This window comes from Sceloporus undulatus, chromosome 1 (genome assembly GCF_019175285.1).
Source record: "Sceloporus undulatus isolate JIND9_A2432 ecotype Alabama chromosome 1, SceUnd_v1.1, whole genome shotgun sequence".
NCBI lineage: Eukaryota > Metazoa > Chordata > Lepidosauria > Squamata > Phrynosomatidae > Sceloporus > Sceloporus undulatus.
This window is the reverse complement of record NC_056522.1, coordinates 4,871,782-4,886,121: the sequence shown is the minus strand read 5'-3', so window position 1 is coordinate 4,886,121 and position 14,340 is coordinate 4,871,782. Positions and strand designations below refer to the sequence as shown.

Genomic DNA, 14,340 nt, shown 5'->3' with positions numbered 1-14,340 from the left:
AGGCTGGTGACCGCCGGGCCTCTCCCTCCCTCCCTCCCCGCCTTCTCCCGCCTCAAAAGGGAGAGAAGGAGGAGGAGGAGGAGGAGAGGCAGCAGCAGGCAGGCAGCCAGCCAGCGCCGGGGAAGAAGAAGGAGAAGAAGAAGAAGAAGAAGAGAGCGGAGCCCGAGGAGAAAGGGCAAAGGCGGCGCTTTCTGGCCCAACAAGGCGCCAAGACTCAGGCAAGGAAAGAGGGAAGGAAGGCGAGGACGCTGAGGCCAAGGGAGCCAGGGAAGGAGGGAGGGAGGCAGGGAGACCTATCAAGAGGAAGATGAATGGTATTGTTATCACCACCACCATCATCGTTTATCTCCCATTGGGACTCAGTGCAGATTACAGCATTAAGGAAGAATCAAGGAGGTAAATTGAGGGAAACATTATTATTATTATTAGTAGTTATCAATTATTAATATTCATTAATATTTAATAATAATAACAATCATTTATATCCCTTCCTCCCCAAAAATGTGCAAACCATTCAAAAGTGAACATTAGGATGGAATTACAGAAGGAGGGGTGGGGGGGCCTATAATAATAATAATAATAATAATAATAATAATAATAATAATAATAAATATTATCATGATCATCATCATCATTTATCTCCCATTGGGACTCAGTGCATTTCACAGCATCCAGAAGTCAGCATGAAGGCAGAATTAAGGAGGGGCCACTGGGATAAACTGAGGGAGGATGGGGTGGGGGTGGGGTAATAATAATAATAATAATAATAATAATAATAATAATAATAATAATAAATTAATTATTGTTATTTATATCCCCCCTCCCCAAACTGGGACTCAGTGCAGTTCACAGCATTTAAAAGTGAGCATTAAGGGAGAATTGGAGACTAGCTGCTGAGGTCCATTGAGGCAGGGATGGGACTAGGCTATTATTATTACTATTACTACTACTATTATTATTACTGCTACTACTATCAGAATCATCATTATCAGTTATATGTCATTGGGCTCAATACAATTCAAAGCATTCAAAAGTGAGCGTTAATTAAAGCATTAAAAGTGAGCAGAATTAAAGAGGGGCTGCTGAGGTAAATTGAGGGAAGGGGGGAGGCTATTATTATGTATTAATATCCTCATCCTCATCATCCTCATCTATATCCCATTGGGATTCAGTCCAATGCTCAGCATTCAGAGTTGAACATCAAGGCAGAATTAAAGAGGGGCTGCTGAGGTAAACTGAGGGAGGGTGGGGTGGGGGCTGTTGTTGTCATTTGTATTCCATTGAGATAGAATTAAAGGGGGGGCCCTGTTTATTTAAACCAAAGGAGGGTGGGGTGGGCTATCGTCATCATCATCATTATTATTATTTTCATTTACATCCCTCTAAGACTCAGTGCAATTCAAAGCATTCAAAAGCAAGCATCAAGATAGACCTAAAGAGGGGGATGATGGCATAAACTGAGGGAGGGTTATTATTATTATTATTAATCATAATTCTCATTTATATCCCACATTCCCCCCCCCCCCAAAATTGGGGACTCAGTGCAATTCAAAGGATGGAAAAATGAGCATTACGATGGAATTACAGAGGGGGCTGCTGAGGTAAACTGAGGGAGGGTGGGGGATCTATTATTATTATTATTTGATATACCACCTCCCCCCAAAAAAAGTAAGGGAGAGGGGTGGGGGCTTATTATTATTACTATTATTATTACTATTATATCTCATTGGGACTCAAATACAATTCAAAACATACAAAAGTGAGCATTAAAACAGAATTAAAGAGGGGGGGCTTGGGAGAAAAGGGCACCCTCCTGGCTCTTTGTTATTTTGAATGTTTAGAAAGAGGACAGCTAGATGATGGACCTTTGTCCGTTCTTGAAGACCCCATGGAGAGGAATAGGTTGAGCCAATATTGCCCCAAATGCTTGGGACCAGAAGTAGTTTTGGATTTTGGGTTATTTTGGGATTTTGGAACATTTGCCTAGACATCATGAGATACCAAGGAGCTGGGACCCAAATCTAAACAGGAAGGTAGTTTATGTTTTGCATACACCTTCTGCACATAGCCTGAGGGTAGTCTTATACACAGCATTTGTCGTAATATTGTGCATGAGATAAAGGTTTGCATAGATTGAACCGTCAGAAAGCAAAGGTGCCACTATCTCAGCCACCCTTGGCTTTCGGACTAATGTGAATTTTGGATTTTGGACTACTGGAACTTTTGGATTTTGGACTATTTTGGAATTCCAGTTAAGGGAGACTCAATCTGTATTAAAAAGGAGCAGGGGCTGGGTGAATCTGCCTACTAATTTTGCATGGCTTACCTTCCCTGGTTCTGAGGCAGAGAAGCATGGTAAGAAAAGTAAAACAAGGAGCCCTGGATGTGTTTCCCAGGAGATCTTTTAAGGGCCTTTTGCTATCTGACGATGGCAACCACACACACAAAAACCTGCTTTGGAGTCCCAGTGTGGCTGGGAAACAACACAGACTCATTTGGTTCTCTTAACCTTTTTAAAATCATTTTTCTCCTGCACTTGACCAGGTTTTTTCCCCATCTTCTTCTGCAGATATATTGAGTCTAATTTTTCTCACAGGAAACATCCTGGTCAAATCTGACAGGGCAATCTAGAAGAGATAGGAAAGGAAAAATGCAGGGGAAGGATCTACATGAGTGGATCTACTGCCCTGTGGAATGAAAGCAATTTGATTCCACTTTAACTTAAAAAAATTGTACTGTTACAAATTTGTCGTTAGCCACCTTGAGTCCCCATATCAGGAGAAAGGTGGGGTGATGATGATGATGATCATCCTCATCCTCATCATAGAGTTGAGAGAGACCTCAAAGGCTATCCAGTCCAACCCCATTCTGCCATGCAGGAACTCACAATCAAAGCATTCCCAACAGATAGCCATCCAGCCTCTGTTTAAAGACTTCCAAGGAGGGAGACTCCACCAATCTCCAAGGGAATGTCTTCCACTGTCAAACAGTTCTTACAGTCAGGAACTTCTTCCTAATTATTATGAATAATAATAACAACAATAATAAACCTGCCATAGCTCCATCCTGTGGAATCCAGGAATTTGATGAGAACTTTCTGCCACAGAAGTCTAAATAATTCACAAAACTACAAATCCCAGGATTCCATAGAGGGAGCTGTGGCAGTTAAAATAATACCAAGCTGTTGTGGCTATGTACTGCGTGTGGAGAAGCCACATCTTTTACTATTATTGCTGCTGTTGAAATTATCTTCATCGTTATTATCATTACTGTCACTGTGACAAGCATTATTATCCTTAATGTTAATATAGGCTGGACCAGGCCAAGACAGAAAAAATAACTACAGGTTGCTCTGTGTATTTTTTGTTTTACCAATATGTTCTCTTCCCTCTCTCTTAGGAGTGTGCTTGTGTTGGATGCTGAAAGACGTTGGAAACTGGCAATGGCTAACTGTTCCTGAAGTCTCCATGCCTTGAAGCTGCCTCTCAGCTTAGCGTTTATGGGAGTTGCACCATCCCCGAGTCAACATTTGTTATTGGAAGAACCTTTTCACAATTTCTCTGAGGGGTCAGTTGGCGAAAACAGCCAAGATGCCCCGCAACCGGGCCTTCTCCGAGCCTGAATACTCAGCGGAATACTCGGCAGATTATTCGGTTAGCTTGCCCTCCGACCCCGAACATGGGGTAGGCCGGACCCATGAGGTAACGGTGAGGAACTCGGGCTCTTGCCTCTGTTTGCCACGTTTTATGCGCCTGACATTCTCCCCAGAGTCTCTAGAGAACCTTTACCAAACCTACTTCCGGCGGCAGCGCCATGAGACCCTACTGGTTTTGGTGGTCTTTGCTGCCCTCTTTGACTGCTACGTCATTGTCATGTGCACTGTGGTGTACAACTCAGAGAAGCTGGCACCCACTTTGGCGGCTGCAGTGGGCCTGGCAACCCAGGTCCTCCTTTTCATCCTATGCAAGTACGAACTCCTGCCAGATCGCATCACCCGGAAGTTCATGCCCTACATCCTGTGGATACTCATTGCCGCCCAGATATTCTGCTACTTGGGCCTGAACTTTGCCCGCTATCATGAGGCCAGTGACACGGTTGGCTGGCAAGCTTTCTTCATGTTCTCCTTTTTCATCACCCTCCCCTTGCGCCTCACACCCATCGTCCTTATCTCCTCTGTCTCCTGTGCCATCCACACTCTGGTGTTGGGGGTCACAATTGCACAACAGCAACAACAGAAGCAACAGGAAAACACTAGTGGAAAAGATTTGATGTGGCAGGTAAGGAACACTGTTGTTGCCTCTGATTAAGAAACAAAAGGCTTGTGTGCCTTAATGCATACATAACCATACAACCTTAGACTTGAGATTGCAAAGGTCATCTAGTTCAACTGCCTGCCATGCAGGAATACACGTAAAGCACATCTGAGAGGTACCCACCCAGCCTCTCCTTAAAGACCTCCAAAGAAGGAGAGTCTACCACCCTCCATTGCTGAACAGCTCTTACAGTTAGAAAGTTCTTCCAAAAGTTTAGGTGGGATCTCTTTTCTTGTAATTTGTATTTGTTGTTTCATGTCCTACTTCTGGAGCAGCAAAAAATGACCTTGCTCCATCTTTTCCATGACATCCTATCAGAAATGTTAAGATGTCTATCATGTCACCTCTCAGTCTTCTCTTCTGCAAGCTAACTAAAACAAAATACAGATTCCTCAGTTGTGTCTCATAAGGCTTGGCTTCCAGACCCTTGATCATCTTCATTGTCTTTTTCTGGACATTTTCCACCTTGTCAATATCCTTCTTGAACTGTGGTGTCCAAAACTGGACACAATATTCCAGGTGAGATCTGACCAAAGCAGAATAGGATGGCTCTACTACTTGCCTTTACTATACTCCTGCTGATGCAGCCCAGAAATTGGATGTGCTTTTTTTTGGCTGTCACATTACCCTGTTGACTCTTGTTTAGTGTGTGGTCTACTAAGACCCATAGAGCTGATGAAAGCAAGGAAATGAAGCTTCTGTTTTTTTTTTAAATGTTACCTTTTTGGTGAGTGGCTAAAGTTGTCCAGCAAAGAACAACTTTCCAAACAGATGAGGCATTTATATGTTCTTCCACTTCTTGGTTGCTGGATTGCAACTGCTAGCATTCTTTGCCATTGTCTTGGTACTGGCTAAGTGTGTAGCTACAGGTGTGTGTGTGTGCAAAATAAGGCCATTGTCCCACCCAAATAAAACCCCCCCCCCATAAATTTCTAACATTGCAGTAAATTAAAACTTCAGTTGAGCATTTAAAATAGCATTTATGCATCCAAAACTTCTAGGTATGAATGATTTTCAAATTTCCAGCAATTCTAGACATTTGAGGACTTGAGGAAAATTTTATTTGAGGAGCAACACCTTCATTTTGTCCTCCCTGGCAGGAGGCTGCTGGGAGTTTATTTATTTATCTATTCAATTTATTTTATGTATTTATTTATTTTTTCATTTATATGCTGCCTTTCTCCCCAGAGGGACCCAAGGCAACTCACAGACAAGACATTTAAAATCTCAGTAAAATTCAAAACAATTAAAAACATCTACACTCAGTATAAAAGCACATAAAAATATACAAAGGTTGAAAACATAACTAAAAACCCACCTGCTACATAAAAGCCTGCTATGCATTATATGCCAAATGCCTGCCTACATAAAAATGTTTTTACTTGACATTTACGTCCTCCTTCTCCTGACACAGCACTCAAGACGGCTTGCAACAACTAAAAATGGATGGGGAAAAAGTTGAAGAATTGCTGAAGATTCAGAAAGCTTTCCTCCTGCTGATAGCCAGAGGAAGTGAATGCTGTAGAGCAGTGGTTTTTAACTTTTGGTCTTCCAGATATTTTGGATTTCAGGTCCCATAATCCCCCATCTTTTACCATGCTGGCAAAGGCTTATGGGAGCTGAAGTACAAAACAGCTGGAGGATCAAAGATTGGGAAACCTCATTGTAGAGCACACAGTGCACTTCTAAAAACATGGTATGATGTAGTTGTTATGTTCCCTGGAAGTTGACTCTGACTTAGACCAGCTGTATTGTAGGGTTTTTTTAGAAGTGCAAGATTTATGCTGTTGCTTTTTTTTTTAGGATGATTAAGAGTGACTTGCCCAAATCAATCACTTTCCCATCAATTTTATCTAGATTTCTCCTTTTTCCCAAGCGTGGACACCAGTAGGCTTCCATGGGTGAGCGGGAATTTGAACCTTGGTCTCCTAGAACGCTAATCTGTCACTCAACAGTACTGTATCTCTATGACACACAGCATGGGGTCATGGAGCACTAATAAGAGCCCTGGTGGCGCAGTGGTTAAATGCCTGTACTGCAGCCACTCACTCAAAACCACAAGGTTGTGAGTTCAAGACCAGCAAAAGGGCTCAAGCTTGACTCAGGCTTGCATCCTTCCGAGGAGGTCGCTAAAATGCGTACCCAGATTGTTGGGGGCAATTAGCTTACAGTTGCAAACCGCTTAGACACCGCTTAGGCGGTATGAAGCAGTATATAAATGAAGCTTGTTTTAAAGTGAGTTTGTGCTTTGAGTGGGCATGAAAAAATGGATTAAGGCAGCTCTTCAGATAACTTATTTTATTATTTATTTATGGTATTTATACCCTGCCCTTCAGCCCTAAAGGCTTTCAGAGCGGCTTACAATTATTATTATTTTTAATTAAATGGTTCCCTGCCCTCAGGCTTACAATCTAAAAAGACATGACACAAAAGGAGAAGGGAATGTTGGTGGGGAAGCTCTTGTATTGGGAGAATTCAGAGACATAGCCATGTTAGTCTGGAATATCAGTATGCAAAGGGATCTTGGAGCACCTTTGAGACTAACTGTTGTAGCATGAGCTTTCGTAGATTTGTTCTACTTCCTCAGATGTATGGCACATGCAAGTCTACAAAAACTTATGGTCCATGCATCCAAGGAAGTAAATCAACTCTATGAAAGCTCATGCTACAACATCTTTGACACAGTTAGTCTCAAAGGTGCTACAAGATCCCTTTGTTCCCATGTTGTTTATGCTGGTTAAGATGCTGATAGCAAAACCTTAAATAACAGTCCCAGTAGCATATTGGCAGCCAGCATGTTCTCTCAGCAAAGGTACAATATGCTGTCCAGGGGATTCTCTAACCAGCGGTTTGGCTGTTGCATTCAGCCACCAGTTGCAACTTCTGGACCAGCCTCAAAGGAACACCCATATTTTTGATCATTTAATCTAAGCAATAGCAAGTACATTTCTATACTGCTTATCAGTGCACTTAAGCATTCCCTAAACAGTTTACAATGTGTAAGCTAATTGACCCCAACAAGCTGGGTACTCATCTTAGCAACCTTGGAAGGATGCAAGCCTGAGTCAAGCCTGAGCCCCTTACTGGGACTGAACTCATAATCTTGAGGTTAGTGGGCCGGCGTGATGTGGTGGTTCAAGCACTGGGCTACGACCCTCTGGAAACCAGGGTTCAAATCCCTGCTCAGCCATGGAAACCCACTGGGTGACTTTGGGCACATCACACCATGCTGGCAAGCTCCCTCAGAACAAATTTTGCCAAGAAATCCCCATGATAGGGTTTGCCTTAACTCTCTCAACCGCAGAAGATAGCAATGGCAAACCCCCTCTGAAGAAACCTGCCAGAAAACCTTATGATAGGGTCATGTTAGGGTCATTGTAAGTCAAAAACAGCTTGGAGTCACACAACAACAAATGTTGCCATGAGTCGGAAACAACTTGAAGGCACATAGCAACAACAAAACCTTGAGACTGCTAATGTTGGAACTGCTGTGGCCAAGATATCCCAGTCCAGGAAACTGGTATACCTGTCACAGCTACTAAACATTCCTCCATAGCCTTTGTATTACATATCAGAGCTGTATGCACTTTTTGGACAGTGATTTCAGTGTGGGATTGAGACATTTGGGAGATAAGGGTTTGAATCCTGGCTCGGACATGAAAACTCATTGGGTGACTGTGGACAAGTCACATTCTCTCAGCCTCAGAGGAAGCCAATGGCAAATCCTCTGAACAAATTGTGCTGAGAATACCCCATGTAAGTTGCACCTTAGGGTTGGCATAAAATGGAAAGGACTTGAAAGTACACAACAATGCCACAACTATACGTTTACCTAAAATCAAGGCTGTTAAATCTGCAGTTCAACATTTGTGGCATTCCACTTATAATGTGGAAAATACTGTACACACTTTGGATTCCTGAGAATCTCAGCTGACTTTTTAAAAAAAAGTGTATGAACTGTGCACCAAGTTTCTAGTCCTCATGTTTTTTATGCCAATCAAGTGGAGTAGGAACATAGAGTTTTGGCTAATTTCCTCTTTCAGATGGCTTCTTCCAGTGATTCCTTCCCTCCTGAACACACCTGCTTTATGGATTTAAACACTCCTCATCCACACCTTTATTGCCACTGTGCTGCTGAAGGGGAAAAACAGCATTTTTTTCATGGGGAGGGGTGGTAAATCCATAGCAAATCATATACTTTTTACATATTTGCATAAAAACCCATCTTGATTTTGCTGTTGTTAGGAAAGGCAGGAGTTAAATCTTTAAAATACATAAGTAGATATTAATGTGAGTTTGTGAGACCTGAGCAGGGCAATGGATGGCTGGGGATCTTGGACGTCTCTCATGCATTGGGTCTCCAGTCAGCACGATGGCAAACAACAACAGGAACATGATATTAGTGTGGATAGTTTATTTGGAACCCACAATTCAAAGATTTTGGTGAAGAGAAGAATAGAGGTTGGTGGAAGAGAGTTATGACAGTGGTTAAACCTGTGGCTTTTAGCATACACTGATTCAACGCTGGTTCAGATGTTTTTGGACTCACACCATTATAGCCTGTAAGCTATATGATATTACAGCTAAATCATGCAGCCCTCTAGATGTTTTTGGACTACAGTTCCCAGCATCCCTTACCCTTGGCTGTGCTGAGTAGGAGTGCTGAGAGTTACAAACCAAGAGAATCCAGAGAGCAGTTTAATTCCCAACCTTGCAGTAATCCATTTCCCCATAAAATCAGAACTAGGAAAATTTGTTTTTAAGGATTAAATTTTATTAAGGATGAATAAAATTCTCCCAACCAGCATGGCCATCTTTGTCTGGGCCAGGGCATCCTGGGAGCTGTGTCCCCACTCCCAGTAATTTATGAGAACTACTAATGGTAAAATACTGTAGCTAATCTGGGTGAGATTGCAGGATATTGTGTCCTGTGTATTTCCTGCTGAGTAAAAAAAAACATGCCCTGCCAAAGAAGAACATTTTGAAACTCTGCACAAGATCTTTGAGGAGCACTGAAGATTTTTCCCCTGTGTAGTAATTCTCCTAAACAGAGTCCACGCTTCAAGTCTGTTAGGGTGTGTGTGTGTGAATTGGAACACACTTTTTGCTAAACTGAGGCAGATGTTGAGGGTGTGTTTCAGTCAACTGACTTCCCTGTGGTTTTTTGCTTCAGAAACAGGTCCCTAGTGCAGGAGAGACAGCTTCCTATTTCCTGCCCCCATTTAAAGCTTTCCTTCCCAGTTAGACCTAAGCTTGTTGGCTTTCTTGTTTGTTTGTTTGTTTGTTTGGTTTATTGCGATTCTTTGTTTGGAAATGATGAGTTGTGGGCAGTGTTGCCAATTTCCAGGGAATTCCCTGGAATACGGGGAATTTAATTAATTTCTTTCCGGGGATTTTGACTGAATAATAATAATAAATATTGGGGAATTCCAGGGATTTTGGATTTTGGTAAAACATTCCGGAGAATATCTTCGAGGCTTGTTGGCAACATTGGTTGCAGGAGCCTGGATGGAAGGGCAGGTTTTTCTGTTTCTGTTCACTCTTGTCTTGAGCGTAAAACAGAGCTGTCCTCCAGGTTCCCTTGCAGTCTTGCCCAGCCCTGTGTTCTGTATGTTGCAGCTTCTGCAGTGCTGACAGATAATTCCAATTTACCTGATACTTGCATGGTGTGGTCATTTAGAATGGCAAAATGTCTGGGAAGAGATCAGTAGTTTGGTGGCGTAGTAGTTTTGTTGCATGCCCGAGATCTGAGACATAGCCACTTTGAGCAGGTTCAGGCCCCAATGAACAATTTTGAGGGCCCTTCAAAGTTTGTTAATTCCCACAAAGTCCCTCAAATCTTTGTGGGGAGGCAGGGAAAATGGAGTCACTGCTTCCCACAGCCAGCACCCTTCCCTCTATCATGGAATCATGGAGTTGGAAGAGACACCAAAGGTCATCCAGTCCAGTCCCCTGCTGTGCATGAATACAGAACCAAAGCACGCCCTGTGGCAGATGGCCATACAACCTCAGTTCAAAAACCTCCAAAGAAGGAGACTCCACCAGTCTCCAAGGGAGTGTCTTCCAGTGTCAAACGGTTCTTATCTTCAGGAAGTTCTTCCTAATGTTTAGGCGGAATTTCTTTTCCTGTAGTTTGAATCCATTGCTTCATTAGTCTCTGAAGTAGCAGCAAATATATTTACTCCATCCTCAGTGTGACATCCTGTCAAATACTCAGTAGATTACTGCAGTATACTCATATAGTGCTGCTATTTCACTTTTACTGCTCTGGCTGCCTCCCATTGCATTGTGGGATTTGCAGTTTAGGGAGGGGTGTTTATAATTCTCAGCCAGAGAGCTCTGAGGCCTCACTGAACTACAGACCCCAGAAAGCAACAGGAAGCAACCAAAGCAATAAAAGTGGAATAGCAGCACTATAGGAGTGTAGTAATCTTCTTAAATATAGCTATCATGTCACCCCTTAACCTTCTCTTCTCCAGGATAAACATAACAGATGCTGGCGAAATGTCAGGAATAAACTCTTCCAGAACATGGCCACAGAACCCCAAAACCCCACAAAAAAACTATGGATTCAAGCCATTAACGCTTTTGCCTTCACATATCCAGTCTTGCCTATTTCTTCCTTTGAAATCTGACCACAGCATCCAGTATTCCTTGATGGTCTGCCATCCAAGTACTAACTAAGGCCTATTTAGGCCTATGCCACTGTATATGGTACTTTCACTCTCCTGTTGACGTATGCTTTCCTCTGCACTAAAGGGAGACTGAGAATTGGTGATGAACCTTTGTTAAGTATTCGTAGAAATGGAAGAAGGAGAAGAAGTACAGATGATAATAATAAGCTAAATCCAGTGTTAGTGTCAACTAGAACAGACATTGGTTTATTAAAAACAAGTCATGCCAAAGAAATTCTATTTCTTTCCCCCCCTTTTTTGATAGAGTTACCAGATTGGTAGATGAAAGAAACTCCATGATTCAATGAAAGAAATGTAGTGTACCGTATTTTCTGGCGTATAAGACGGCCACTAACTTTTCTAGTTAAAATATAGAGTTTGGGATATACTCGTGGTATAAGACTATCCCTCTTCCAATGCTTACCAAATAAATTTTTTTAAAAAACATCAGATTTGATTTCAATGTGGTAATTTTAATTCAAATGCTTATGACATGCAGGTACTTAGCAGGAAAACTTGTTGTATACAAAGGCTGCTTGGATTGGTTAGCTCTCCCTGCCTGCCCAGCCCTCCCTGTCTCCAAGACTATCAGAGCGGTATTGCAAACATGGCTTTTTTTTTCCATATCCCAGGCATTTCGGACGCCTGCAGCTTGCTCTGCCCTTCAGTTACATATGTGGCAACTGCAGATTCTCCAGTCCAGCTCAGATGTTTCGGCATCTGCCCTATAAGATGACACCCGGCGTATAAGACGACCCCCAACTTTTGAGAAGATTTTCCTGGGTTAAAAAGTAGTCTTATACGCCAGAAAATACAGTATTTTGATTTTAGTTAGTACTTTGACAAGATCTTTCATAATATCCTTGTAAATAAGCTAGTAAAAGCCACTGGTGACCTTGGGTAAGTCAGATTCTCTCAGCCTCAAAGGAAGGCAAATATAAACCTCTTCTTAACAATTTTTGCCAATAAAAGCCTTTAGGGTGGCTGTAAATCAGAAATGTGGGCTAGACAATGCAACTATTAGATGGATTTGTAATTCTTTGGCCAAACCCAAAGGATACTCTAAAAATGGCTCCTCTAGTATGGCTAAAAGCAAATGGCTAATGGGGCAAGAATACATGTGTCAGGGTGCTTTCACATACTGCCTTCTTTGCTGACTGTAGTGTCAAACCATGAAGGTCTAGTCTGTTTAGACTAATGATGATCAGGATGGGGAATGAGGCTGTCTTCTTATAGACTGTGAGTGACAAATACATCCACTTACGGTAGTGTAGTTAATAGTACTGAGGAAAGCCTGAGATGTTGCCACACAAGAATTAGTTAAATTTAAAGTCTCACAATTAAGCTATCCTCCCCAATCCCTCTTCAGTCCTTGTATATAGCTCCTAATGTATAAGAACCTTTTGTGGGAAATAATATTGTTACAGTTTAGTCCGATAGTGGCAGTATTACTAGTGGCAATTTAGACAGAAGAGGAAGAATTTAATTTCCTTCTGTATGATTCCTAATTTTTTGTATGATCTCCTGATCCTATATGATTTCCTGATGTGACACTGCATTTTCTGTTAAAGAAGTATTGCCATTGTTAACTCTGATATACCTGTATATAGATTGCTCTTTCTTAGCAAAGGAAAAAAGAAAAAAAAGGCTCCTCTTTATTCTGGAGAGAAATGACCAGTGGGGCGCTATTGAATATCTTTACCAATGACTTGGATGAAGGAATAGAGGGCATGCTTATCAAATGTGCAGATGACAGCAAATTAGGAGGAGTACCTAATACCCCAGAAGACAGGATCAGAATTCAAAATGACATTAACAGATTAGAAAGCTGGGCCAAAGGTAACAATGAATTTCAACATGGAGATGTAATGTACTGCACTTAGGGGGAAAAAAGAAGAAGAAATGCGTAGATATAGGATAGGGGACACCTGGCTTAAGGAAACTACGTGTGAAAGGGATCTAGGAGTTGTAGTAGACCACAGGTTGAATATGAGTCAACAGTGTGATGTGGCAGGTAAAAAGGCCAATGCAATTTTAGGCTGCATAAATAGAAGTATAGTGTCTATATCAAGGGAAGTAATAGTGCCACTCTATTCAGCTCTGGTCAGGCCTCACTTGGAATATTGTGTCCAATTCTGGGCACTACAACAGATATTGACAAATTAGCATGTGTCCAAAGGACAGCAACTAAAATGGTGAAGGGTCTGAAAAACACATCCTATGAAGAGTGACTTTGGGAGCTGAGTATGTTTAGCCTGGAGATGAGAAGGTTAAGATGTGATACCATAGCCCTGTTCAAATACATTGAGAAGGGAGCAAGCTTGTTTTCTGCTGCTCCAGAGAATAGGACAAGGAACAATTGATGCAAGCTACAGGAAAAGAGATTCCACCTAAACGTTAGGAGGAACTTCCTGATAGTAAGAGCTGTTCGGCAGTAGAAGACACTTCCTCGGAGTGTAGTGGAGTCTCTTTCATTGGAAGTCTTTAAACAGAGGCTGTTTAAACCCATCTGTTGGGTTTGCTTTGATTGCGAGTTCCTGCATGGCAGGGCTTGGACTGGATGGCTCTTGTGGTCTCTTTCAACTCTATGATTTTGTGGTTCTATGAAGTCACTCATGGAATGGGAATATGGATGACGAAGCCATATCTGTGGCCAGACAGAGCTGCTGTTATAGTTCCAGAACAGCTCAGGAGCTATTGGGGGTCATTTTCTTTCATGAGAGAGATAACATCTGTGCTATCCTTCCTGTCACTGCAGTCAGAGAGCCTGTGGCTGTTATTACCACTGCCACTGCAACATCTCTTACCTTTCCATTTATACCATGGTTGTTGTGCTGGAGAAAAGGACCACGGCTTCTGAAATGAAGCAGCTTCTTGCCTTTTTCCTTTTAAAGAGCTTTGCTTTATTTTCATCAGTCTGTAACCCAGCTGTTTTAATGCTGGTGAATAACTCAGTTTGTATATGTGTGTGCATGTCACCCGGCAAGCGTGGAGTGCGTGTGTGTATTTTATCACGTTGCTATTTCTGGACGGTGAGTGCTTTCCAAAGATGGATCACATGCCCCTTTCCTTTCTTCGGGCCTCTCCATGTGTGTGCCTGAGTGTGTCTCGTGCACACAATGTCCCCAAAAGCTCATCTTTGGAAACAACTGCACAGCTGTTTTCCAAAATGCAGGTGGGCAAATAGAGGTACTGCAAGAGTGGGTTTGAACGAGAAGTCAGGGCTTGTGTTTTGTACAGTCATCCTGTTTCTAGCTTTTGTAAAGAAGCCTGGCATGATCAGAAACATGCACAGCCTTGTTTTCTGGACATTGTACTGTGTGCAAAAGAAATATGGGTATATGAAGCTGAAG

At 42.2% G+C, this 14,340-nt stretch overlaps 1 protein-coding gene across 2 annotated transcripts in view; it reads left to right on the top strand.

Annotated features, from left to right (window-relative positions):
* The first annotated feature begins 235 nt into the window (after window positions 1–235).
* The window catches only part of ADCY3 (adenylate cyclase 3), a 138,293-nt gene continuing 124,188 nt past the window's right edge, over window positions 236–14,340 (top strand). Inside the window, exons 1-2 of one of the 2 annotated variants that reach the window (XM_042445565.1) lie at window positions 236–396; window positions 3,400–4,277. In XM_042445565.1, coding sequence (XP_042301499.1) covers window positions 3,591–4,277 — 687 coding nt within the window. In that variant the 5' untranslated portion in view covers window positions 236–396; window positions 3,400–3,590. Of the gene's footprint in view, window positions 397–3,399; window positions 4,278–12,996; window positions 13,002–14,340 lie in introns of those variants that run through there. The other variant, XM_042445566.1, reaches the window with a different exon arrangement.